This window comes from Poecilia mexicana, unplaced genomic scaffold, assembly GCF_051168715.1.
Source record: "Poecilia mexicana isolate PSO_F unplaced genomic scaffold, ASM5116871v1 scaffold_5, whole genome shotgun sequence".
Classification (NCBI taxonomy): domain Eukaryota; kingdom Metazoa; phylum Chordata; class Actinopteri; order Cyprinodontiformes; family Poeciliidae; genus Poecilia; species Poecilia mexicana.
The window spans coordinates 21,368,682-21,396,184 of record NW_028263374.1 but is presented as its reverse complement, the minus strand read 5'-3'; the positions used below and the strand labels follow the sequence as shown (position 1 = coordinate 21,396,184).

Below are 27,503 nucleotides of genomic sequence, written 5' to 3'. Positions count from 1 at the left end.
CAGCAACTTTCTCTCAGTCTTTTTCCCTCTCTCTCCCAACTATCTCCAGGATTATCGATTTAGCGCAGGCTGTGATTGAGTCTCGCAGGGTGTTATGCGGCCCTAAGGTGTCTTCTGAATGGAGAGCATCATGAGTTATGGACTAACTATAGTCACTCCACCACAACACCTGAATCACAGACAGACGCTGTATCATCCACACCTCCCACCCCCGACTCTCTCTCTCTCTGACACAGACACACACTCCGACTGAAGTGATTAAACATGGGGAACGTGTGATCTCTGCTGAATAAAAGTAGATTAGATTGAAGTGCTGAAATGGACATAGTGAGGAGGATATCTGGAGTATTACACCTCATCGGGACATGGCAGCACAAGAATGTTGCATACTTCTACGCTCTAGATTTCAGATGAAACTGGCTGACAGAGCGGCGTGCTAACGGGTAGAGTCAAAGTTTGTTTTAGCAAACAATTGTGTCCTGCTGGAGATGTTGTTAGAGTGGAGCGTCTCTCCCTCATGGATATTTTAGGGGAAGGTAGTCCAGATAGTTTTAAATGGCGGTTATACCGAGTAGTTCTCAGTGCACAGTATCTTAGCAGCAGTGAATCGCAAAAGCAGTCCAAGAAATCAGCGCGATATTTCCATTTAGGAATTAAACTAGTTAAATACATTGGGACTTACTCCACTTGAACCTAAGAAAATTCTAGTATAACTTTTACACTGAGTCAGTTTTGCGCCATTGAAAACTGAATGTGTTGTAAAAAAAACAAAGTCTAGTCCAACTCTGTGACTCTTGTGTTGCAAAGTAGAAAAATAAAACTGTATTAAAACTGGACAAGTTGGTAAGAACATTTTAGTTAGTTTTGATTTGATATTGATTCTCGTTATCTTGGTCTGATATTAAAATGTGTTCACTCATCTGAAACATTTAAAAAAAAAAAGCCTGAGAGGGCAAATGTTTTTTCAAGCCAGGGCAGATGAGTCTTTTATGAAAACCGATTCTCCAATCTTAGAGAATATCAGATGCCGCAGCCGACCTCACATATGTACAGGCTAAATAAGGTTTCTGTTTGACAGAGTAAAATTTTAAATTACGTTTTGTCATTTCCTTCCAAAATATTTCCTTAGCTCATCTGGGCATGAGCTCATTTTGGGTGCTTTTTTTTTTTTTTAAAGATTCCAAAAAAAAAATTAGAGAAAAAAAATCAACAGGTAATTTTCTAAATTGTTCTAAACTTCAGTAATAATATGAACAGGCTGCTTTTGCTCCTCTGAATTTAATAGCATTCACCTGAAATGGCGAGATTGATTTCAGAGGCCAGGTCGACCTGACTCCTCCACCAAACCCCGTGGTAAGCCTCATATATTATAGATGATAGTTTGGGGAACCTACAATAGGCCTGCATAATTGATTGAACAGCATTACTTTCAGCATCGGTCGGTCGCAATAGTTTAGTGTTTGTTTCCAAACGCGTGCTCGGCGGGTGGTAACCGCGCTGCAACTCCACATCCACACACATGCCCTCCTCCCCAGCTCCATTGCTGCCCCCAAATGCAAACTGCTCATTGCAATTCGGGAATGCTATTAGGATTGGCCCCAGAGTCGGCCTCTGCTTAGCAAATAAATAATGGTAATGATGATGATCCCTCATCTTGTCACTGGGGCTCTCCCTAGGGGCCTGGAGGTGCAGGTGGAGGGAGCCTCTCTTGGCCTAATTGGTTCCAACCCTGCAGCCTTCTCTCCAGCCTCCGCTGCTTCTCCGCCTCCCTTTCTCTCTCTCTCTCTCCGTCTCTGTGGGCCTCAGGACTCAATCTGTAAACTTGTCTTGTCACTTTATGTATATGGGTGTCACCAGCAACCCTCAATTTATTACTGCACATGGATAAAATCACATGTATTAACCAGCACTTATGTATTTATGTGCCTTGTTCGTCTCTGATGGACAGACAGGATGGAAAACACCCACAGGCACAATTTAATGCCGCTGCCACTGTCTTCCCCCGTGGTAGGGCAGCTGGTTTTATATTAACACTCTGAACAGATTAATGGTGCCAGTCAGGAAACTGTCTCTGTCTGCAGGACTGTCTGGTCCAAAACGCTGACCTCTGACACCGTTACCTACATCATTACTTTTTTTAAAATAAAAAAAATAATAATCTCAGCTGTTTCTCAGGAGTTGCTTAAATTGTAAGAGAAATTGAGATTAATATTCATCCAAATGCGATTAGATAATTGAATTGTAACACCTCAGTGAAAAATAGAGGGAAATAAAAGGCGTGTTAAGCGTTTATTAAAAGAATCGTGTCACCTTTTTAATTCAGTACTTCAGAGGATTGGTTTGAAATCATGAAATTAGATCAGTTTTCACAAGAAAAAAAAACCCTGCAGGAACCTGAAAGTAAAAACTTTCTAAAAAAAAAATTAATCTTTAAAAGCTCAATGAAAAGCCTGAAAAAAAGGGAAATGTTGCCCCTGACACCTGGGAAAAAAAAAAAGAGAGAGGTGACATTAGCATCGGCCCAGTGAAGAGGGTTTGTGAAATATTTCTCTAAAAATCAATACTTTCTCTGCTACAGTAGGCAAAGAGGATCTCTAATATAGTTTTATGTTATTATTTTTCCTCACACATTGCAACATTTCTCAGCGGCTGGCGGAGGGAAGATGGATTTTCTCTTCGACTTGATGCTAAATGTGATTCTGAATGTGGCGGTTCAATGAGATGATGCAGAGCCTGCGCTCTTTAAAAAGGGATGCGTCTATCTGCACATCCACGGCTGCTGCAGCTTGACGCCCCACAAAGTTGTATACATTTTTTTAATGCTTGCATAATGCTTTTCTGATACAATTTGCAAATGGCACACTTATTGGTTCTGTGATGGATGCTGTAACACAAATCAGGAATTGAAAGAAAGGAGGATCTTTATTTAACAGGTAGGTTAACTAAATGCCAGAAATTCAGATGTCACTCAAAACCTCAAAGCTGCTTTAAAAGCTTTAATCCCCAAACATGATTCTTCACCAGCCCAACACACTTTGTCTTAATCTTCCGTGCAAATTAAAACTATTCTGTCATTATCAAACGCTGGGCGCCAGCAGTGTGTTAAATTGGGTTAGTGGCAGTTTAAGTAGGGTTTGCTTTCTTTCCAGTACAACAGCGACCTCTGTTGGATAAACGTAGCAATACATTTTTACGGCATACAATTACCTTTTAAATGTGTTTTAGTTTTATACATTTATGCTTTTGTTTCATTAAGATGAAGCCAAAAATCCACATTTTGCTGCAGTAGCTTGATGTAGGAGTCTTTCAGTCTCACTTTGGGGGGAGCAATTTTATTTTTGCTCTTATGGTTGAGCCATGTTATTTCATATCAGTTCTGCGTCTGGACTTTGATTGGGTCTTTCAGTCATTGTCCTGTTCTATGACACAGTTTGGAGTAAACTTCAGCAGTCAGACAGATGGCCAAATACTTGCATCTAGATCAGGGGTGTCCACATTGTTTGCCAGTGAAATTGTAAAGTTGAAGGTAGAAACAAAAAGAAAAAAATATTATTTTAAACCAAATAAGCAAAGACACATTAATGTTTCTTATTACTATTAAATTTTCTTACTTGCTTATCAAACCAAACAAATTAGTCTGATTTTTATAGAAAAACAGTTTGTAAATGTTAAATCTGAAACATAAAAAGACCTTCTCATTTGTTTGCATATTGAAAGGGTGGAATACAATTATGTTACATTTTTAATGCTTTTTTGTTTCATTGGGAAAGACAGGATTTGGGTCATTGAGTTAATAAAATACATCTAATAAAATACTTCTCCCAAAACTGATTTTGAGTAAAAGTCACTGGATATTTGTGATCCTGTGAAATTGAATTGAATTAAACAAAAAATGAGTAGTAAATAATAGATTAGTAGTTTATATTTTAACTAACCTTTTCATCAACTTTCCTCTGTTTGTTGTCTTTACTCACAAGTGCCAGTTGCACAAAATCCTTCTGAGGGTCACAGATGGCTGATGGGAGGCACTTTGGACATCTACAATTGGATTGGAGAAGATGATTAATTTGAATGGATGTTTTGTCTTGTAAAATGCCTTGAGAAACAGCTGTGAATTGATTTAAACAAACTAAACTGAACCGAAGTCAAACGTGAGGCTTCAGATGTTACTGAAGGTTACAGATGAGCCCATGCTTCGATGTTTACGTGAACTGGAAATCTGCTCCTCGGTGCACTCCTAACAGATATAGAAATTCTCCTGAAGTGAGCAGATTTATTGCCACACTTATAGCCGCCTCCTCCTCAGTGCCCTTGGCCTTTCACCAGTGTGCTCACCTACACACAACGACACCAAACCACCTACAGACACACACCAACAAGCATTTTGGCAATCCTCCTTCATCCCTCCTGTCTGGAGTGGCAGGGTCACAGGAGGTTGGAGATGACAACACAGCTGCTGTGTTTTTCTTCCTCTCAGTGATTTGGTCCAGAGCGGCATGAAGCGGACACCGTTTCCCAGTGGGAAGTGACCCGTGTCTGAGGGGTTGCTCTCTTCTCCAATCAGAGGAGTGCTGAAGCCTGGCGGCGGTACCTGCGCAGGCCTTGTAGCTCCTTTCCTCTGACAGGCAGCAGAAGAAAGGAGGAGGCGTGCCTGGGCGGCTCGTCATCTGAGCTCCGTTGGACATGCGAAGGAGAGGAAACTAAAGAAAGAGGGAACAAATCTGCATCAGCATTTACAGAAGCACGTGAAGTGCAGCTGATTCAACAAACGATGATTAAGTGATCAGGCAGAAGACTGAGGTGAAAATCTTTGCCTTTTCAAGCCTGTGATCATGAAGGTTTCCTCCAGCATTCTTGATCATCGCCACACAGTAAACCAGTCTAATTACACTGTACCAACAGGAAAATGCTCTGCATTCTTTTGAAGACCTGCAAATGCTCCCGTCTCATCATTCACTAATTTGTTGGTGAAAAATGACTAGGTACATATGTTAGCTAACAAGGACACAGCTCAAAAAGTGCCAAAATATTCAGTGTTTCTTCATATTTTTGTTCAGCTGTTTTTCTTCTTATTAGACATAGTTGTGTGTCTGAACAACACACACAACTATGTGAGCATAATTTGTATGCTCACAAATTAAAGCTTTGGATCAATGTGCAAAGGCTGAAATGTTAACATTTTCCTCTGGTCATGGATAGGCTGGTATCCTGTCCAGGGCGGGCCCCACCTTTCACCCAGTGACCACTAGAGATGTATTGTGTTCAACTCCGTGTGTGTTTACAATACATCTGCAAACACACAACCACACACACACTCAACAGTATTTTTACTCCCCAACTTCACTTGTCATTACTAGATTCTCTGTGCCATAAAATCACATTGGTGTCGTGCTGTTTTGTGTTGCGCTCTTTTGCAACTCCCTCTGAAGAAACGACGCATTTGCAGTTTCATTTCTTAACACCTGTGAGTGTAGTAACTCTAAAAGCAGTGACTTCACCTACAGCTTATTAATTGCCCCAAAACTCTTGAATGGGATTTGATTCACAATCCTAAGGAAGCAGTTACCCCTGCTGATATATTTTCTTTCCACTCAACTTCCCAGTAATTATGCTTGGGTAATGAATGTTGCCAGCAGTGTTGATCCCGACAGTGTTGCTCTTAACGCTTTTGAATAAAAATCGTTTTGGTCTCAAGTAAAACTAAATTATTTACTAATATTTGGGGTTTCCCTTAACTTTTAATGAATAGTTCTTAAGATGCATATCGCTGTGTTATGAATGAATTCTTGAAATAAACTCTGATATTGATTAAGATTCAGCTTTAATTAAAACTTCCTTGAATTCAAACAAACCACACGACGCCAGGACGTGTTTTCATAGATTTTTCGACTTTTATATTTTTAAAAACAAACAAAAATAACAGATTAAATAAAATTTACAGTAGACATATGCAATCATTGTGCACTTTAACTACTTCTTCTGATACGTTCTGCACGGCTGTCAACGAAAAACGCAAACACAATGGGGACGTCGGGGCGGAGGTCGGGGACCGGGCGGGGCGGTCTTCGGGAGAGAGGAAGAGGGTTGAAGAAGTGAGGTAGAGGGCAGCAAAGAGGAGCAGGGATGAAGAAGGAAGGAGTAAAGGAAGGCCTAAACTTCGTCACTCGGGAACGAAAGAAAAATCACTGAATATATAGTTTTCTTTAATTCCTTACATCACTTATATAAATATATTGAACCCTCAAAAAAGGAAAACTTCTGAGAAATAAAGAAACAGCGCAATACAGAAATCCACAACAGCAGTAAGGCAAACGGAAAGCAAGAGAGGAGAGCGCAGTGACACTACATGAGAGGAACAGAGAAGCAGAGAAAGAGAGGAGGAAGCGTGAGAGGAGAAATGGCAGCTGGGGAGAGCAGAAAGGGTGCGCAACTCTGCGTATGAAAATTTATAAATATGTGAGATTCAGAGACAATCGGGACGCGGCGAGCTGAGGAAAGAGAAACGGAGGGAGGGAGGAGGAAAAGGTTTGACTGAGATCGACTGTCCAGTGTGTTTTTGTTATGTGCTACGTGACCCTGTTACCTGCACCTTGTGTATCTGTCTGTGTCTTTTGGTTTGTTTGCGAGTGTGTTTGTGTGTGTGTAATTGTATCATGGCAGCACACATTCCACGGCAACAGTGAAACACATGCTTGCGTGTCTTGTGTGCTCTTCTGCTTTATAAATACAAAACAAAACCAATGAATAAAAACAAAACAACAAAAATCTGATTTGCAACCAAACACCAGCAACCTCATGATTCACACCTTCTTCCCTTTTATACATTTGACACATCATTTAACTCAAGTTTTTTTTTGTTTTTTTTTCCCCATTTTGATTTTAAATTTTACACTAAGAGCAGTCCCACTCAGTTGTCCTTCCTTTTCCACCAAAAGTCTCTGTGTCTGTCTCTGTCGGTCTGTCTGTCCTCGCCCTCTCCTCTCGTCTCGTCTCACTGAGAGCTGGCTCTCTCTAGCACACGAAGGTCATAGTTCTTTTTGGCAGCCCGGAGTTTGAAGAGGCTGGCTCCGCTGTTGTTGAGTTTGAAGGAAGCACTCTGTGCAGCCATGGTGGTGGGGAACACTGCAACTACTGTGTAGAGGTGCGCTGGGTCGTGGCCGTCTCCCTTCCCTCCCCCTGCTCCCATGCCGACCCCAGACATCGCGCTGGCTCCGACACAGGGACCGCAGCCTCCGGCTACTCCTCGGCCTCCCTGGGGTTCTTTTAGCCACTGGATCTTAGCGCCGCACATCGACAGCTGGTTGAAAAGCTTTTCGGCCTCCGGACGTGAAATCCCCTCCGGCAGGTCGGTCACCTCGAGTACTCGACTCACAACTGGATGAGAAAGAAGCAGAGACGCACAACATTTTGATTTCAGTTTAAGAACTACCCAAAGTAGAACAAAAATCCACAACTTGCTTAATACTTTCAGCAAGTTAAATGCAATTAAACTTTAGATGACATATCTTCTTGGAGTGATGTCTAGAGAGACAGTAGCTGTAACAATAAAGCTTGACTCTGATGTTTGAAAACATCAGAGTGACATGTAGTGATAAAGAACCATTTCTGTGATCGAACAGGGTCGTCTCCAGTATTATTTTTAAAAGAATATCACAAGCCGTGTCATACATTGCATGAGTGGTGCTCAACATTTGACCCTCCCATGTATCTCTTCATTGTGATGCTTAATTTATGAATGCCAACATCCCAAAGGGGAAAATATTCCAGTGGTGATTTTTAAAAGGCAGCATGTCTTTGCTGCCATGTTAAAAAAAATGCTGGTAACATGACTACATGTGCATTAATCTAAGGTCTGAGACGTACTTTTAAAAAACTACAATACCAGAGATTTTAAATAAGATACCCGTGTCTCATGCAGTTTCCAACTTACCAACATCTGTGGTGCCAAGATCTGTTGATGCAGATTTGAGTGTTTGTTTCTTTCCTCGTGCTCCGTGTTTGATTACTCCTTGGCCCTAAACACAGGAACAGGTTTTAGAGAGCTCAATAATGCGTTGCAATAACTCTGCAACACCAGGTGGCGACATAAGCAACAAATGGAGGCCTTAACCCTGTGGTGTCCAAAAGCAGTCCTCAAGCGCTGCTGTTCTGAATGGTTTACATCTTTCCTAGCTTCATTACTTAAGGACACCTTGAGGAGCTAATCCATGTATTCAGCTCAACTGTGTTAGATGCATAAAACATACAGGACATCAGCCACTGAGGACTGAAGACGGACGCTTAACCTGCAAGCCTGATCAGTCTCCGTGCATCATGGGAAGAGAGTGTTCAGGCCTGTCACAGAGTTTATTATCTTGTAATCTAGCAACCAAGTTTGTTTCCTTTTTCTTAATAATTCAGAAGATTCAACATTGTAAGTCTGGAGAACAATATTTATTCAAATGGACAAATCATAGCCTGAATTTATCCCTAATGAAGCTTTATTTGATATTTTATTGATATAAAAAGAAAAGCCCAGACTAACCTGGTGGGAGTTATAGGAGGACTGGCCATGCATGAGGGGTGGAGGACACAGGCTGTACTGGAGAGGCTGCCCCAATAAAGAGTATCGACCGTCACCTGAAGGACATAAAACGCACGTCAAGATCAAAACTGCAAAGTTTAAATGTTTGATTTGAAAAAGCTGTGTTCATTAAAAATAGAAAAAAAAACATCTTTACATTTCCACAGCAGCAATTTAAAGCTTTTAGGAATAATAATACTAATACTAATAAGAATGAGAATGAGAAGGAGAAGGAAAAGGAGAAGAAGCATATAAACCACAAAAGTTTTTTTTTCTTTAGCAGGAGGAGGATTTTGGTGAATGCAAATGGAAATGCCCAACAAATTGTTTTTCTGAGATGCTGTGCTGTACAGACGAGAATTTCAGACTGATGCAACACCAGGTTTCTACGTATAATGGTGATTTCCAAATCTTTGATCTATTTATCAGTAAAGACGGCGTGGCTCAGAGTTTAAATAAATATAGGTCAGAGGACAGACATGAGGTAAAGTCATGTAGAACGTCTGACCCCGTGGCATGATGCCAGTCATTTCAGCATGCTGAGGCGGAGTGATCTCACTACTGGTTTGAGGCCAAAAGCCACCTGGTCAAACTAAAAGGTATGCATGAAAAGAAAAAAGGCCATGTCATGGTGGGGGGTTTATAAACACAGCTAAAACCCAAAGATAGAGAAGGTTTTTTTTTTAATCCAACCAGATTTTGATATACAACATGGTTAGTAGAATTTTTTTAAGTGTAGGAGTACTTGATAATTAGGAAATATTTACAAATACAAGTTTTATTACTCTCGAGATAAGAATCTGTCTCTGAGAAATATGAAAAATGACGTGGCATAAAGTTAAGGATTCATACTATAAACAAACTTTATTTATCTCTCCATTTAGGGTGGAGCTACAACTGCAGAATATCTGGTTGTTCAAAGTACATCACTGGCTGGCTCTCAAAGATAAAAATATAATTTCTTCACTCTCGCTCTCTGGACATTTTGTCCAGGAACATCAGGATCTGATTTTATGAGGGTTATTTATCTGGACCTTTACACGTACCCTGAGCCGGTCCTCCCGGCCGTTGAAACTGGGAAATAAGGGGTAGTGGTCCGAGGCCTGGACATACGCTGTTGACACTGCCAGAGGGAGATGGGGTGGGGGACTGAGTGGGAGAGGCAAGGGGACTGGTCAGCTGAGTGCTGGCCTAAATAAAGAAAAAATAAGATTAGTATGATATTGGTTATTAAGTGGACAAAAGTTTTAATTCAGCACCTACACACTAATGTAAATCATTATTACAATTGACCAGAGAAGGATGATGGAGATAAAAGAATAATAAAGGTATTGCAATAACAAATAACATTATTCATAATGAAGAGGTGTTTGATGCTTTTGTTTACCTGTGGAGTGTTGTCAGGTTTGTAGAGCTCTCCTGGCTTGCTGGGCCGCTGCTCTATGCTGTAGTACTTGCACGGGTTCCACTGAACGAGAGGAGGATTCTGGGAAGGCTGCGGTCCATTGGGGACACTGAGTTGCATGACCATCACCCCAGGCCCTGGAGGAGCCACTCCTGCAGGAGCAAAGCAAAGATAAAACCAAGATAAATGGATGATTTATGATTTATGAGACAGGGAAGAGCTGACCTTATCTGTGGCCCTGTGCTTTTTCATGTGCAGCCAAACATATTAAAGATTTAATTCAGCTTAACTGTAGCTTCAAACTACCCACTGAAAACAATGTTTTCTTTAACATGTCACTAAAGGCCACTGTAAAATTATAAATGCAGAGGATGGATTTACAACTGTAGAAGTTGAAATACAAGGAATGATTTGTAGTCAGACTTCAAAACAGATTTATTATAAAAACCGTCAGACTGTCAATAACAGAACTAGAGATAGTGAAGTACCGTATTTTCCGCACTATAAGGCACACCGGATTATAAGGCGCACCTTCAATGAATGGCCTATTTTAGGACTTTTTTCATACATTAGGCGCACCGCATTATAAGGCGCATAGAATAGACGCTTCATACTCTATTATTACACATCCACATTAATAAAGAAATGGTCCCCGAGTACTTTATATAGTAGGCTGGCCCAGTCGTTGTTTCACTCACGGTGTTGGTGTTGCGATATTATGCCCAACTGCTTTCTGGGTAACACAGACCAACCGACACGCTGCCGCTGCAGTCTCTGTCTCTCTTCCCCTGCCCCTCCCCCCCTTTAAATGTATTATCAAACTTTATTAACAAACCAGTGTTCTGACAACTATCCCAGCATGCACCGCGCACTACTTCTTCTACGGGGGAAAAAGAAGTTGGCGGCTGCTTACAGTAGTGGACCAACTACGTACGCAGCCTACTGCATGTCTGTGTAAACATGACGTCTTTCATTTCGATCTGAGTTAATTAGCGTAGCATTTCTGCCGGATTTTCACAACATATCAGCCACGACAATGGACAGGGGAACCAACAAGTTCATGTCATCTTTTTTGGACGACATCAAGGTGTTTGAGCCACTGGATGCCTCCAACATTGTGCGCGTCACAGCTAAAAGCTACCGATAGATGAGGAAAACAGCAGATCCTCACACCCTCAGCATAAATATAGCTGTGGACAAGATCACTGATGCCTATTGTTCTTGCAAGGCTGGGTAAGTCGGCATTCATGGTTTTGATGGTCCACAATGTACATTAGCATATGTTTACTACTGTAGCTTGTGTTTGTGAGACGGTCACGCACGTGGTAGCTGCACTGTGACCTAAAATGAGCATTAGCCAATGAAACGCGGCCCCTGTGGTAAGGTCCGTTGCTGGACCTGTTGTGGCTCAATATTGGTCCATATATAAGGCGCACCGGATTATAAGGCGCACTGTCGGCTTTTGAGGAAATTGAAGGTTTTTAGGTGCGTCTTATAGTGCGGAAAATACGGTACCTGGAATAACAATCAAATGCTAAAACTAACTAAATTTAGTCCCTAACTAGAAGATGAGCCAAGTTAACTTGTGAAGAAATAAGCATATAAGATTGCAGAGTTAAAAATAAGATCAAAGGGTAGCTTGACACAAACAGAACAGAGTGAAGGACAGCATGTCACATGATAGAGTGACTATTGTTGGAAACAAGTTCAGGTTTGATCAGGAGTAGAAAAGAAAAAACGTGTTCGGTTTGTTTTTTTCAAACATTGCCTCTTTCAAGGACATTTATTTACAGCTCACGCCACAAACCTGAGTGACCTTTCCCCCACAGCACCTTTCACCCAGTTTTGCAAACCACAGATGTGATTCTATTACTGTCTGATGGCTGATTAACTTTGTTGTAATCTCAGTTAGTTATGCCGTAAATTTCAAATCAGGCATATTCTCAGTCTAGGTGATGTGTACAGCCAAAGTACAGACTCAAAAAAATAAAAAAAATAAAACAAATAAGGGACTTTTGTATAAGAGTAAAATATCTAACAAACAGTTAAAATGAATTCTTTGTATTATTATTATTGATAATAGTAATTTTAAGTACTTAGTGACAGGAGGCCATACCTGAATATTGCTGTTGCAATGGTTGAGGGTTGCAGGGAGACGGTGACTGTGTGATCTGAAACTGCTCTGAGCTGGGAGGCTGCAGGTAACCTACTGACGGGCTAAATCACAAACCAGAATCAAAGCTAAAGGTTACTTTCTAAAAGTAAAAAAAAGAGAAAATGTTAGTCTACAGCAATCAAAGATGATAAAATATTATCCTGATTTTTCAAATATGTTGAATTAATATTAAAAAGAATAACATTCAAATTATATGAGGTCAGGTGGCAAACATTTCACACAAATCCTAGTACCTTGTGCTATTTTGCTGTGTGGGTGTAATAACACTGTAGTAGACAGGCATAGGCCCCTGGACAGACTGGCTGACAGGCACCATGACCTGCTGCTGGTACTGCTGCTGCACCACTTGCTGATTTTCATTTGCCACTGGCACCTAACGCAGGAAATGGAAATATTGAGTGGGAAGAAAATGTAAATGGTTTTGGTTCACAAGAGTTAAAAGTCAGACAATAAGTTATTGTATAGGCGTCAACTTCAAATTTTAATGCTAATCAAACCACATCAGATTTCTAAGCATTTAATTCAGCTCCAAATATATCCCCACTGCTGCAACAAATGTATATTAGAGCTACAGTGAAGTAGAGCAACTCTGCAAGCTGAATTTATGCATGATTTCTAAAAGAGTGACATAAAACAGACGAATCAGAAGAGCGCAAACCTGATATGATGGCATCTGTGGGTATTGAACCATTATACTTTGCATTTGGCCTCCAATACTCGTTCTTTGGGAATTGAGCAGACCAGGATTTGGAGGCTGCTGCACCCCCATCATGTTCTGATAGCTTGGCTGCTGGCTAGGCATCATGGTCTGCAGACCTGATGAGAGCACAATACAAAACCAGACAGAGGTTTGACAAAGTATTCAATTTAATTTCAAATGACATATTAAAAATGCAGAAAAACCATGTGTTTCATGCCAACTTAAAAAGTAAATGATTCTGATTTTATCAATTATCATCAATAAATCATTTCAAAACGTATAAGTTTATGGCTTATCAAATTATGAGTGTTCACAGTTAAATCCAAATGGCAACTATAGTTGATGCAAGATCTCACTGACCTTAGTATTTATTAGCTATGTGGACTGGCAGACTACCATTTCAAGTCAAAGTCCATTTCAGCCGTCAACAATGTTTATCGCTCAATATATTAACACAGATCAACTTTGCATAGCGTAAATTAAAGAGTCCAAATGCTGTACCACTTTTTCCTTGAAAGACATGGAGCTGAATATTGATCTGTGCCAAATTTACTTAACTGAATAATGCAGGGAAAAGGTTGTTTAAACCAAACCTTTCACCCGAATGACTCAAAGTAGGTCAGAGACAGCAAGTCTATTCATCGTATATTTCAGTTTTAAGTACAACACGAATCAAATATGTTAAATATCCTAAAAGCGAATATTTGTCAAAGTAAAGATCGTCAAGACAGACAAAGCATTGAATATTACTAATAGAAACTATGACTTAAACACAGAGAATAAGGACATGCAGATTAGATCCCCTGTAGTGACATGAGGGTCAGATCAAAATAGTGCTAATTTGTATTTGAAGACCCTGATGAAACAGCTTTCATAAAAAAATTCAACAGGAACTGAGATGAAAAATGTTACAACAAAAATGATCAGTGGCTGTGGAAGAAGATAGCTGAAGCAAGATGCCAGTTAATTAAAGATAACGGCTGAATGAGGTTAAATTTTCTAACTTTGACTAAAAACAAGACTGAGGTCATCTGGTTTGGCAAATCATATCTCTACTCTTACGCAGTTGATGTTCTTTGATGTCCCGGTACGTCCAGTACAAGTCAGGAATCTGGGTGTTGTTCTAGAGAGCAATCTCACTTAAATGTCAGAAAAAAAAAACTCCTCTCTTTTCTCTGCTCTGTAGCTGATTAATTATTTGGTGTTTAGTATCGAGTTAGTTTTGAATCTCAACTCAGTTTTATTTACTTTTATTACAGTTTTTACTCAATTTACTATTTTATAATTGTGGATGTAATTATGAAGCATTTTGGTCAACTGATGTGTTCATCGTGCTGTACAAATGAATTAAACATCGATATTAAATGTGTCAAAGCAGAATTTTTTTCAAATCAAATGATGACAAATGACAAATCAAATCAAAGAAATGTGTGTTTTCTAACTTTGGCGATGTGCCATGAGAACACTGACAGAGCTTTTTCAGCCACATTACAGTCGAAGTAGAGACTGTTTCAAAGTTTGCAGTACATCAGAATGTACTGACCTGACTGCTGATTGGGCGGAGGCATTGGTTGTGTGCGTTGGGCTTGATAAGACACCTGGTGAGATATAGGTTGGGACACGCGGTACTGCTGTCCTGAACTGGCGTACTGACCAGGAGGGTAGTATGACACCTGTATCTGAGGAATGAAACAACAAACAGATCAGAGAAAGTCCAGTTGAGAAAAGAAGGCATTGCATTAATCCCCACTTATTTATTTGGTTAATTTTATTGCATCAATGGCTTCCTAAAGTGTAGTGAAAGTATATGTTATCAGGACTTTTAATTTTAACTCGACATAACAGAGTAAGAGTTGAGCAAGCACTATTCTGAAGCCCATGATCAATATTATGATTCTCATTAAACCTGGAATATTAGATTTTAGCCACAGGGGAGTCAGCAGAAATGAGCTGTGTGATGTATCGCCCCCCTTACAAGTTGCCATGGCAAAATATTTCATTGCTAGTTTCCTCATTCTGCAAAAGTAGAGGGACAAGAGCATAAGAACTGGGGTTGGCTTCGTATGGTAAAGCAAACCAGCTTTAAGCCGTTTAAAATTAAGAAAGAAATTCAAGGTCACAGTCTAATAAACTCAAACTGTAAGATGGCAGACAGAGCCAAAAGCTATCAAACATGTAAAACAAAACATATCTGTTATTGGATTGTAGCAGCAGGTTGTCTGAATCAGTTATTGAAACAATGTTGTGAGATCTGAATAAGAAAACAACATAGACATAACCTGATATCTACTGAAGAAAAGACTGATAAGTGATAATCACTAAATAACCGTCTGCAGCGCCAAACTGATCCCCACCAGTAAATTACAGTCACATTTATTGAAGTGTTACTTTCTGCGGAAGCTTTCAGAATATTCTTGTCCATATTGTCCTTGTTGCCAGTCACACAAATAAGTTTTATTTTTATAACAACAAGCTGTCTGTGACAAACACAATTAAACCTGCTGCAGTGGAGAAACGGAAAATAACTTTCCACAGTATTTCCTGGATGAAAAACATCTCTGTACATGTAAATGGTATTATTTTCTTCTTTAAACATGTATTGAAGCCTATGAAAAAATGTTTTACACCGCACACCTGCAATGTAAAGAGAAATATTTTTGAATACTGATGTTAGGAGCTACGCTCTTCCACTAAAAGTTTAAAGATGAATTTGAAACTATATGCGACTCCTGTAATCAGACGTTTGTTAAACCCACATACCTGTTGCGGTGGAGGGGGCTGGATGTAGCCCTGCGGCGGTGGAGGAGCCTGTATGACAGTCTGGGATGGAGGAGGCGGAGGCGGAGGAGGATGCGGGTGTCCAGTATTGGGCTGGTAGCCAGATGGTGGAGGCAAAGGCTGACCTGTCGTAGCCATGATGTAGCCAGGCTGGGGTGGGGGGTGCTGCGATAGCACGGTGGGAGGGGGCTGATACATGGGTGGGGGCTCAGGGTTCTCGCTGGAGCCCTGCCGACTCAGAGTCATTTGTGTGAACTGGGGTGCCAGCTCATCTCCCTGGAAACAATGGGAATGATTAGAAGGATTGAAATGGAGGGTTTCAATTATGTCAGGACATTCAGTACAGCTGGATCTGGAGTTTCATATTTTACAAAATGACAAAGTGATCATAAGACTCTATTAAAAATATTAATAGCTTCATAGCATTTCTGTCCAAAATGTGTTATTGGAAACCATCTGTTCTGAAAATACTCCCGTTATCAAAATGTCTGTGAAAATGTTTGTACACATGGTGTTTCAGCCCTACTTTACAGTGTAGGGCTGAAACCAATGACTGGATTAATCAATTATTGAAATAATTGTCAAATAACTTAGTAATTGATTACTGATAAGTGGAGTATACAGACTCACAAAAATGCCATTTTGCTGAAACACCGGAGCAGCAATTAAATAAAAATTGCAAAAATATAAATCTTGTATTTAAGATAAAAAAAATATACAACTAATATGCTTATATTAGTATAAGCATATTAGTTATGCTTATATTAATATTGTATAAGCATAATTCTAAAAATCAGCAGATTAATCAAATTGATAAGTGACTGGTTACTAAAATAATCATTAGTTGCAGCCTTATAACAGTGATATATGTTTTAGACATGAGCAATTATTAACAGCTGGTCATATGTCAATTCATTTGCCAACTGCCATAAAGCAGCAGAAGAAAACCACAATGAAAGGTCAAAGCAGAACTTCCAACGCTGTTAAAGAAAAAGCATGCAAGTTAAAGACCATAGCCATCAAAATATTCTGTGTGGAAGTATATAAAAAACAGTAACAAATCTAAGTCTGGAAATGTTCAGCTGAAATCTAATCCATAGATCAAAAGCAACCTTGTTCCAGACAAAAAAATAAATAAATCATTATTTCTTTTTTAAAAGCCTTCACCCAATTATTTTTTTTACCACTTTTGCTACATCTATTTTAGTAAAACTGATTAAGATGTGTTAGCGTGTACTATGGAAAGAAAACTAAGGCGGCTAAATACCCATCTAATAATAATGAATAATAATAATGACAGCAAAAAAGCAGAATGAGCTTTTTCAGTAGAACCATCCTTTATGTTTGAAGATGTCAGCCTTGATGTAATCTATGACTAAAGTAACAGAAGTAATGAAGTTACAAGAGGCATCAGTACCATTGTGTACTGCTGGGGAGGAGAAACTGGCAGGAGAACCTGGGGGCAGGAGGGGCTGGAGTAGGAGACAGGCTGAGAGGGCTGCAGAGACGCCACCGGCTTCACACACCAGAAAGAAAGAGCAAGTGTACAGGCAGAGGATAAAAACAGTGAAGAAAGGCAGAGAAGAGGGCAAAATGAAGAAAAGAAAAGAGAAGAGAAGAGAAGAGAAGAGAAGAGAAGAGAAGAGAAGAGAAGAGAAGAGAAGAGAAGAGAAGAGAAGAGAAGAGAAGAGAAGAGAAGAGAAGAGAAGAGAAGAGAAGAGAGAATTATGAAGACAGGAAAAATGAGGGTTAGAACACACTGGTGAAGTTTTAATGAGCAGAAATGAGAGAAATGGAAACTGAAGCAGTTCTTTAAATATGCAAATGCAACACAACCCATATTTAAAATAAATTGTTCTAACTACAAAGAATGAAACAAAGGGAAATGTCTAGAAATATGGCTTTATCCTGTTATATCTAACATAAAACTGCATATAATCAAAACTTCAGCATTGTCTCAGGATTACCCACCTTGTTAGACTCTCAAATACTACAGACAGTTGATTTAAAGACTGTTCCAGTTTGGCCTTTAAAAATGTAAAATAATTCTATTCCTCATTTATTTTTTTATTGTAATGAAATCAAGGCTCTTACCTGAGCAATCATGTGGTTGCCCATGGGGTGCTGCTGCGGGGTGGGTAGCAGAGCGGTTTGAGGCGGAGCCTGGGGCTGCGGCTGCTGTGGCGGCTGCGGCGGGCAGGGTAGGAGGCTACGGCTGGACTGGGAGACCGAAGGCGGCGGGCAAACATCAGGACTGACTAGGGGCAAGCCTGGAAAGGAAGAGGAGACAAAAACACCACATTTGCAGTATTTTATTTTCCACTATAGGCTTCCAATAAAATCTTCACAACCGAATATAACTTACAAGTAGTAAAAATCACTACTTTGCCATTATTAGTAATAAGCAACTGAACTTAATGTCTATATTTAATTGTCTTCAATGAGCCAACAGCAGAGTCAGCTGTAAATATTGCTGTTTATAGAATGTTTCATCATTAACTGGAAGACAACAAGGTGATGCATCATCCTGTCCTCAATTTTGATTTAATTGAAATGTGCATTTTTTAACTTATTTATGCACAAATCATAACTAGAGGACCAGAAAAAAAGCAGCAATACAATGTTTTCTGGTGAAGAAATAACTAGTACAAGACTGTGACTATTATGGTGTGTTGTGCCTGTCGTGTTGCTTTGCTACTCAGCTTTTGCATTTTATAATTCGAAAGTTAGTGCTTTGAAGTATTAAACCCAATGGGTTTCTGTTTCTGTCACATAGGATATAAATTCCTGTGTGAAAATGAGTCATAAGCCTCTCCTGGCATCTGTGGTGCTAAAAAAAAAAGAAAAAAAAAAAAAAAAGGCTTAATTCAATCCTCAAACAGCTTGGTCCGCAAATCACAAAGGTCTCATAGAAAACAAAAGTGTTTCATATAAACTCTCACGTTTTTAGTAACTGATAATGGACTAGGTCTGACTTCATGTCAGGTACTTTCTGAAAAGTTCAACAAGATTTGATAAATGGCCTTAATGACTCTGCATGGTTACTTTGCTCTATGCAGGCAAAATTATTATGCCAAGTTTATATTCATTTTATTTTGGGGTAAGCTTGTATCAGTGGGCATTATTTCACTTATTGTTCAAACACTAAGATGGTTGATTTTTCTTTAACTCAGTCATCAACTTTAATAACCATCTTTGGTTCTTAAAAATATACAGAAAACACTTTTCTAAGGAAGATTACTTTGCAGTGAGACAAGTTTCTATTACTTGTAGTATTTTGGAAAACCCCAATATATCCAGAGTTGACCTGCAGTTAGAAAGGCACATGTATGCAATTAATGAAAAGTTTGTTTAACCTAAAAGTTGCTTGTTCTTAGGCCTAATGAGATTTACTGAACAGACCCGAAAGCTTTTTCCTTCAGTCCCTACCAGAGCGAGAGCCCTTGCAGCTTCCCTGTGATCCTTTGTTGCTGCCAAGGCTGTCCCCTCTGGTGAGGATGGAGATGCCAGAGAAGCTGCTGGCCTTCGTCACGGGTGGCCGAAGGGTGCGGTTAGAACTGTCTGAGTCGGTACTGCTCCAAGGTCGTGGCTCCAGACACTTCATATCACTGTCTGTGCTGCTTTGACGACTGCTTGATGCTCGACTGGAGCTCTCACGGTTCCCTCTAAAACACAACAGAACAGGGAGGATCAAGATTTTACAGTGACCACTGTAAAATAGAAACAGTTGAGTCGAGAAGTGAGGTAAAGTTTTCAAGTGCAAGAAGTTAGCAAAAATAAGCAGAGGTAGAAAGTCAGTTGCACTTAAAATTATTCAACCTTTTTAAAAATTATTCTTTGGCAAAATAAAGGAAATCTTTTTTTTTATGATGGTCCTAATATTTTTTCAGATCTGCCAGGGATCACTGTTCCCCTTGACAGTACAATGATACCAAAGCTTCAGCTTCCTTACAGGCAGAACAACATTTTCTCCTAAGATTTCCTGATAATGAAATTCATCTTGCTCTCCATATGTTGCATGTGTCCAAGCCAGAGGGTGCATGATGTTATTTTCAGCCTATACGTTTTTCAACTACCGACATATCACGGATCCATTGAGATAAAAAGGCTAAATTTTGATTCATTCCACCTCTTAGCAGAACCTCCATACCTTTTTGGCTTAGTAATTAGTAATGCTACAGGAAATTGTAGCAATTGTATTTTATTCTATTGTTGTGCTTTTGGGCCAGTACAGGTGTACATTTTGGAGATCAGGCATGGAGTATTTTCAGCATTTTGGCATTTACACTGGAAACTAAAACTAGCGGCTGTTGCCACCAAGTCTTGGTTCAAGTCTTGGTTCAAGTCTTTCAATTACTCAAGGCTTTCTGAGTACCTGCCACCTCAGGAATCTGATGGCAGCCTTGGTAGCCTCCTTGTTCTTCCATAGCTACATAGCATAGCAACCCGTGCTTCCAGTCAGACCTCTAGGAAAATTTAGCGACTTTTCAAGTTTTCTTGTCCTTTCATCTTCTTAAATTTTCTAAACGATTCCTTCGACTTAGCCGTATTTCTAACATGCATTCAAATGTTACTGTTAATTAGTCCGAGTATTTGAGCTGTTTTATCTCAAGCACACCTGGCGCACCTAATCAAATCCTCGATTGTTTGAATCAAGGGTGCTTGAAACCATATCTGATTAACAAAATGCCCCTATGAACAATTCTACAATAGTAACTGAAAAGAAAATTTAATGTTGAATTGTTTTTCTAAAAACCCTTGTAATAGTCTTCTCTAGCTACCCTTATTAAATTATTGTGCAATATGTTTATTGCAAACACCTATTATTTGCAGGTGCAGAATAATATTACATGCAACTGGAGAGATTAACTATATAAAAAAGGAGGATGTGTTCTTGGAGTATTTGAAAGAGAGGTGTGGGTAGAAGTAGACACAAAAGAAGAAAGATAGGCAAGAAGAAGAGCAGAGTAAGGTCATCAGCAGCTAGGAAGGATACAGTTTGACAAGCCTCAAATAGAACATTCAACAAAGATGCATATTGGCTGGTTTTGTGTAACCAAAGTACAGACACAGGCAACATATCAAAAGCAAATTATTTTTGGTTTTCAAGTACACAACCACACACACATTCCCACAAACAAACCCACTCATGGGTAGAACAAGCATGCAGGGGGAAAAGATGCTTCAACATCAACCAGGTGTTACTCGGGTGAGAAGATGAGAAAGTTTCACAATTTCAACTCCCAACAAAGCAAACCATGTAAGACTATGGGCACAGTTTATATCAAAGATCTTGTGAATGAAATGACCATCAAAAGGTGCTAAATACAAGGAAAGAAAAAAAATCATGCCCTCTTCAAGTAATAGCAAATGAGACAAATATCAAAATTCTAACACTAAATGTATAAACAGTATAATGTTAAGAAGTAAATGTGCATCGACACTCAGGCTCACACACACCACCTACAAGATGAGCACTCGGTATTTTTACTCTCTGCCACCCTATTATGATATGAAACTGTCACTCTGGTAATGGCCACACTACATGTGCAACCTGTACTCAACAGCATCCTGCCCATCAAAAATAACAATTCTGCAATTTTCAAATAAAATAAAATTTTAACTGTCAACACTTGTCATCTTTGTATGTATTGTCATCCTAGAGGTAAAACACAGTGATGAAACATGACTATTTATGTAGAGGGGAAAATTATAAATTTTTTAAAGGACTTGCAACTTTGTTTATGGTAGAACTGATTCAGATTATAAAACACTACTGAACAGCAAGTAGTTTTTAATGTGGCTCATGAATATTTCAGAAAGACTAATTAATGGAGGAACTATTTTGAGGCTGTGTGCTGCTCAACCTCTTAGGGAAGGGTGAGTGCAATGACGCTCTGAACAGGCTGGCACGCACTGGTTTCACGCTGCAAACAAAGACGATGCCAGGATTAGCAAAAGAAGAGAGCAGAAGGGATTCTGCTGTTGATCACATGAGATTTGATCTCAATTTCTCACGCCAGCAAACCTCTCACATGTAAACAGAATAGCAAGAAAAACCATCAGTGGACTGAATATGATGAATATGAATATGATCTCAAATTAACCGAAGCACTGTTTAATCTGCAAAAGCCTGTCCTTACAATACAAAATATTTAAGATGGCATGTTAGACATTGAAGTTACCTTAGGCAACAAAGTTAAAAAGCAGGTAAAGAACAAGAAGTATTCAACAAAGAACTTAAGTGTTTGAAGGTCTGTGAATGAAAAAATAATAATTACTACTATACTGCTTACCCATCATTGTTACAATGCTATAGATCACATTTGGAGAAGTTAATCTGTACAGTCTAGCTGATGCTTACACAGATCACAAGCTAGATCTTCAAAGCAACATACACAGATTGAACCGTTATAAAACCTGAATTTCTATCATGGCAAATATAAATGGAGTGACATCTTAAAAGGATGAAAAATAAGGCGTTCTGATCAGATGCAAGTAGAAACACTGCTTAGTAAAGAAATGCTAATTTCACTCAACAGTCCCACTACAACCCCACTAGAAACCAGCTGTTACAGCTGCTTATAAATGGCCAGGTTTGTGACGCTTCAATGGTCTGCAATGATTGCGACCAATGATGCTTGAGTAAAAAAAACAAAAAAAAAACTATGTGATTTGCACATCAATACATGTGGGCCCAAGATGGAAGAATATTTTGTCCATTTTAGCCTAAAACAGTCTAAGTTAAACTTTCTGGACCACCTCAGACACGAGTGAATTACATGTGATGGCAATTCTAATGAATGAGACAGACTGGGAGAAAATTTTGACAGCGTAAAAAGTGTATGAGCATCCTGAAGTGTGATTACAACTACAACTTATGTCTAACTTAGAAGATTACATCTGGTCAGAGCAAGATTAATGCAACCTTGAAGAAAACAAAACTATATTTAAAAAGACAACCAAAAAAAAGACATAAAGCCTTAAAACTGTCTGGCCAGACTAAGATGGAGGCTGAATGGTTGCACTGTGTGAATGACTGGTTCTCTGGATGAGAATTAAGGTGGGACAGATGTGTGTGTGCACAACAAAGAAACAGCATCTCTCTGGACAATGTTCAATGTGAAAAAGACATTATGTAGCATATAAACTATAAATCATAAATGATCTTGGTTTGTTGATTGGATGAATTCACTTCAGAAGGTTACGCTTTCCCCATGTTAGCACCTGCAGAAAAGTGGTCATTGGCTCTGCTAAGAATGTTTTATATTTGGTTGGTCTAATAATCCTACAGAAAATAAATCTAAGATTTCACTATTTGTCGATATTAAATGGAATAAATTTTGACCTATTAATAAAATTAGCACATCTCAAATTTTAAAAAATAAAATTGTTAATGTAAAAAAAAAAAAATTATTATTCTAGATTTTAATGTTATTTTAAGTTCTGAAGAACATCATGTTAATTTCCAAACAAGTTTTTTGTTGGGTAACAGTTTGATAATTGCACAGCTAAATCAACCACAAAACAAGCAGATCACTGTGAAATTGATGTGGATACTTTCCATTGAAGTGTAGCTGATGGTAGAAGGGTGGAAGGGTGAGTAGATCAGTTTCCAGTGAAACCACAAAGCAGCCATGCATCCACGGTGCAATGCTAACGTAGCCATTTATCAGCCCAGTACGCCAAGCAAAGATAATAATCACCACAGGTCACCAATGTCATCACCAGACCACTTTCAAAAATATGGGCATGGCAACACACTAGTGAGTCAGCAGCTCCCCAATACCTAAAGATCTGTCTCCTCTTTTGAGAGCTAGAGCAGTAGCCCTCAGTGGAAAGTCTGTTGGGGTTAACATTAGGAGAAAATGCTCAGGTTACAAGTCTGAATAGGAGGACAGGAAATGGCTTAAAGAAAAGGAAAGGTAGGAGGTAGACACAGTAAAAAAATTTTAAAATACCCTAGAGAAGAAAGGGTAAAATGCACACAAGGCAGAAATTCAACTCATGAGAAGCCCACGCTGCTTCTTTGTCTCACTCTCAGCAAATTAGGCCCTTATCTACCAAGCTAAATGTTGAGACTAACTGCTGTGTGACCTAACTCATTAGTAAAAACAGCAAAATTACTAAAACTTAGCTTCACAGAATGTATGATAAACCTGCGTGTCATAATAAATAACGTAGTAGTTAATGTAAGTGAAAAATAAACATCTTTAAACAAGTTATTTCATAGATTCTCATTAAAGGAAATACTACAAAGACAAGTTTAGAGGAACCAATGTACAAGACTTGATTACCAATGTCTTATGATCCCCCTTCTCAACTGAGAACTAAATAAGCAGTTTTAATTATGAAAGAGGTGAAAACGACAGTTATATGAAACACACACAAAGCTATCCAAAGGAAATCACCAACTTACCTGTTGTCATTGATGTATCCATTTTGAGACGACTGCAAAAAAAAGGACACCTGCACATTATGAAATGCATAATTCTATTAGTGACACGTTCCCAGCATCATTTTGGCTTGTCAACATTTCAAAATTCAACAGTTTAGGCTACAGCGAGGATTTTCCACCTAACTGATGCAAATGCTGGCTTAGCACCAGGTTTTTCCATTTCTACAGCTGCCAGCAACAAAACATCTGTTCTATCACAACACTAAGTCTTGGCCGGTCTATAAAGAGAGAACCACTTTTTTCAGAAGATTTGAGGCAAACAATCAAATCAGATGTTGTGATATCATGGTTAAAACTCCTGAGTCAGTCTGGCTTCTAATCTGCCCAACAAACACTATTTAGAGCTGCATATGTAAATGTGGGTAACACATCCACTCAGAAAAATGTTGATTACAGAGATTGCTTGGCTGGGGTTGTTCACAAATGCTGTCAAAATGGTGTATTAACTGAACCTGAATTAGCACTGGAACAGTTTTGGTGGAAAAGCCTTAAGAAAACCCAGCAGGAGTTTCCTCCAAACCAAAGATTACCCTTATAGGATATAACTAATAATTTGTTAGCACTAGATGATTACGGTAAAATAGAAAAAGGCACAATAACTTGTTTTCCACTGTATAAAAAAAGAATTACTTTAATAATAAGGCCTTCAATGCCATATTTTCCCTTTTGAGACATTCTTACATAAGCCTTTTAAGTTTAGACAAAATACATAATGTACTTTTTCTTCTCTTTTTTTACCTGTCTGAAAGTCTCTTAAGAACAGCATGTTCTACAAAAGGTTGCACAACTTTCTTTCCCTGACGTTCTGAAAGTGAAGCAATTTCAGATTGTCCTAATGTAATTATCAACTTATAACTGAAAAGCAATTACAGTGTACTTTCCTTTACATGTAAGTTCAACATTTTTTTTGTACAACAATTTTTTTCCTGATTTCCTGACTAGTCTAAAACTTACCACAATTTTGTAGTTTATATAATTAAAATACCCAAGACATCTAAAGCTTCTCCAAATAATTGCTCAATAATTAGAAAACACTCAAAAATCTTCTAAGCAAATGTTGCAAATATGATATAACATGAAATAAAGAAAAAGGAATGTAGAAAATAAATACTTACTTCTCGGGCAAAGATCCTGTCTCGTACCCGCTGATATTCTTCTTCTCGCTCTTCAATAGATTTGCTACGCCTCCCGTCCTGCAGTGGCACACGGATCTAAAATTTGCAAAGACAAAATGTATTATAACTTAAAATGGTAAAGGAAGTGATAATCTATCCCATGTTTGTTCACCTCGCTAAACATGTCAAAAAAAGGGAAAATGCTGAAAACAATTTGAAAGATCAAATTAGAGATTCTTCATTTGAATATTGGACCTATATCTTCTATGCAAACAGGGCTAAATAAAATTATTTCAGCTTAAAGAAAAATGCTGGACCAAATTAAATAAAGCACTAAGAAAAAGTACCAAATCTTACAAAGGTGTATGGGTAGTTTTAAACAAATGGAAAATAGTGCAGTTGTTACTTTGAAAGTGGACAAAGTATAGAACATGCTGAGATTTCATAACTTGCCAGCAGGGCAATTTTGAAACAAATGGCCTGCCCTGTCATTTAGCTGTAGTCGTGACTCCTAAAGAGGAGAAAGTTTAGTCGTTTGACAGCAAAGTGGACAAACTGCAAACTCCTCGTCTGCATTGCAAAAACTACTGTTCCAGAAAGTAACAGTGCTGACAAATATGCAAGTTTTCTCTTTTTCAATTCTAAGACTGTATGTATCAGGATTTAAAAGAAAGACACCAAATGTGCAGATAGAAGATTAAGCACTTTGTTTTTGCCTCGCTTTGGTTTACTTGACACCTTTTGTGACTTACTGACCACTAACAAATGTATGTCGGTATAAAAAAAGTATGGTGATTTAAATGGATTTGGTAATGACAACCAACCAACCTGATTATCATCTTTGTCCATACTAGCATCATCTCTTTTAAGGATGAACTTCTTCTGAAAGTCCATGTTGCGTTCATCCTTGATGTGTTCAGAAAACCGTTGCTCTGGGCTGTTGGATAAAATATAATGAACAGTTATTCTTTAAAGGATGCAAAAAGACAGTGAACCACATTTAAGAGACGGCAAAAGGCAAGGAACTAAGGAAAAATGTTAAAAAGCTTTTTCTTGTAGAGTTGACCTTTGTCTATTCATCTATTCATGGTTCATATATTTTGTGAGTCCAAGTTACTCGCCAAAAATCTGCCTAATCACAGATTTTTCCATGGCACATATCTACTACGTTCCATCATCTCCAAATTAAAATCAAAAGTATTTTGTATGCCAAACAAGATTGCAAATGAACTTCATAACATGCCACTAGACAAAACTTCAAAACATTTATAAGGTTACAGTACTAAATTGTGACACACTCACATGCGGGTGTTTCCAGTCTTATTGATGATGACAGCCTTTCCTGTCTGATCTACGTTGTGATCCATGCCAAAGTAGGCGGCCACACGATGCAACAGCATTCGATGATACGAAGTCATCTGAGGAAATTTCTTATACTGGTTACTGCAAGTGAAAAAAAGCATAAGAATAAGTTAGTAATTGTTACATGACCTTTAAGGTATTTGCTCTTAAGTTTAATTCTTTCTTGATGAATGTTGAAAAAGCATAAAAGAGAAGCAAGAAGTTGGGACTTGAAATTAGGGGTGAACCACAGTAGGTATGAATGTAACTGTGATATTATTGCTGAATACTGAGGTGGCTACATCAGTAGCAAATAATGCCCATTTTCCTCCCTCAATGCTTTCTTTTCCAAAACAACATAATTTCAATCACTCTCTGTGAGCTGTACCTTCTCAGTCATTAAAAATGGGTATCAAATGGTAAAAAACTCAGTCAAACCGTCTTTGTTGGTATGCTTAGTGTGAATGTATGGCACTCAAAATAACAGCTCATTAAATTGTGCCATCTAGGCATCACTTTCAAATGTGATAGTGGACACATTAGGGTTGTGATGATGGCCAAGATTCTCTACTGAGTAGCTCTAAAATTTAGAGCTATTTAGAGTCTAAATGTAACAGTTATTTCTGGCACATAATGGGGATCCTGTAGACAATGGGATAATGGGGAAACTCACTTGGAAGAAAAGATTAATGCACTAATGTAGCAATCTAGGAAAAAAATATGATCTTTAAGTGTAAAAATAAATTCAGTGTAATGAAAGACATATTTACTTGTTGTCATTAATGAACTCCAGGATATCTTGTTCTAGTTTAAGCAGCATCATTCGATCCCTGGGGGGTCAAAGGGAGAAAACAAATTAGAGAATTCAGGGGGACCACTGAGTCCTCCATTTAAAATATAGTAAATTCTTCACTTAAGTTTGAGAAATCAATAAAAACAAATCATTTTGATGGTAGTTAAGAAGAAA

At 38.7% G+C, this 27,503-nt stretch overlaps 1 protein-coding gene across 6 annotated transcripts in view; it reads right to left on the bottom strand.

Annotated features, from left to right (window-relative positions):
* Window positions 1-5,869: 5,869 nt before the first annotated feature.
* Window positions 5,870-27,503, bottom strand: part of r3hdm2 (R3H domain containing 2) — a 50,387-nt gene continuing 28,753 nt past the window's right edge. For 4 of the 6 annotated variants that reach the window (XM_088005736.1, XM_088005735.1, XM_088005738.1 and 1 more), the window contains 17 exons: window positions 27,307-27,366; window positions 26,498-26,638; window positions 26,024-26,132; window positions 25,196-25,291; window positions 24,042-24,091; window positions 19,052-19,287; window positions 17,717-17,892; window positions 15,605-15,898; window positions 14,388-14,523; window positions 12,803-12,960; window positions 12,378-12,517; window positions 12,085-12,185; window positions 9,951-10,120; window positions 9,610-9,754; window positions 8,525-8,619; window positions 7,931-8,015; window positions 5,870-7,374 (listed from right to left, as the gene is read on the bottom strand). In XM_088005736.1, the coding sequence (XP_087861862.1) occupies window positions 6,992-7,374; window positions 7,931-8,015; window positions 8,525-8,619; window positions 9,610-9,754; window positions 9,951-10,120; window positions 12,085-12,185; window positions 12,378-12,517; window positions 12,803-12,960; window positions 14,388-14,523; window positions 15,605-15,898; window positions 17,717-17,892; window positions 19,052-19,287; window positions 24,042-24,091; window positions 25,196-25,291; window positions 26,024-26,132; window positions 26,498-26,638; window positions 27,307-27,366 (2,575 nt within the window). In that variant the 3' untranslated portion in view covers window positions 5,870-6,991. Of the gene's footprint in view, window positions 7,375-7,930; window positions 8,016-8,524; window positions 8,620-9,609; window positions 9,755-9,950; window positions 10,121-12,084; window positions 12,186-12,377; window positions 12,518-12,802; window positions 12,961-14,387; window positions 14,524-15,604; window positions 15,899-17,039; window positions 17,139-17,716; window positions 17,893-19,051; window positions 19,288-24,041; window positions 24,092-25,195; window positions 25,292-26,023; window positions 26,133-26,497; window positions 26,639-27,306; window positions 27,367-27,503 lie in introns of all 6 variants that reach the window. The other 2 variants (XM_088005740.1, XM_088005739.1) reach the window with 2 other exon arrangements.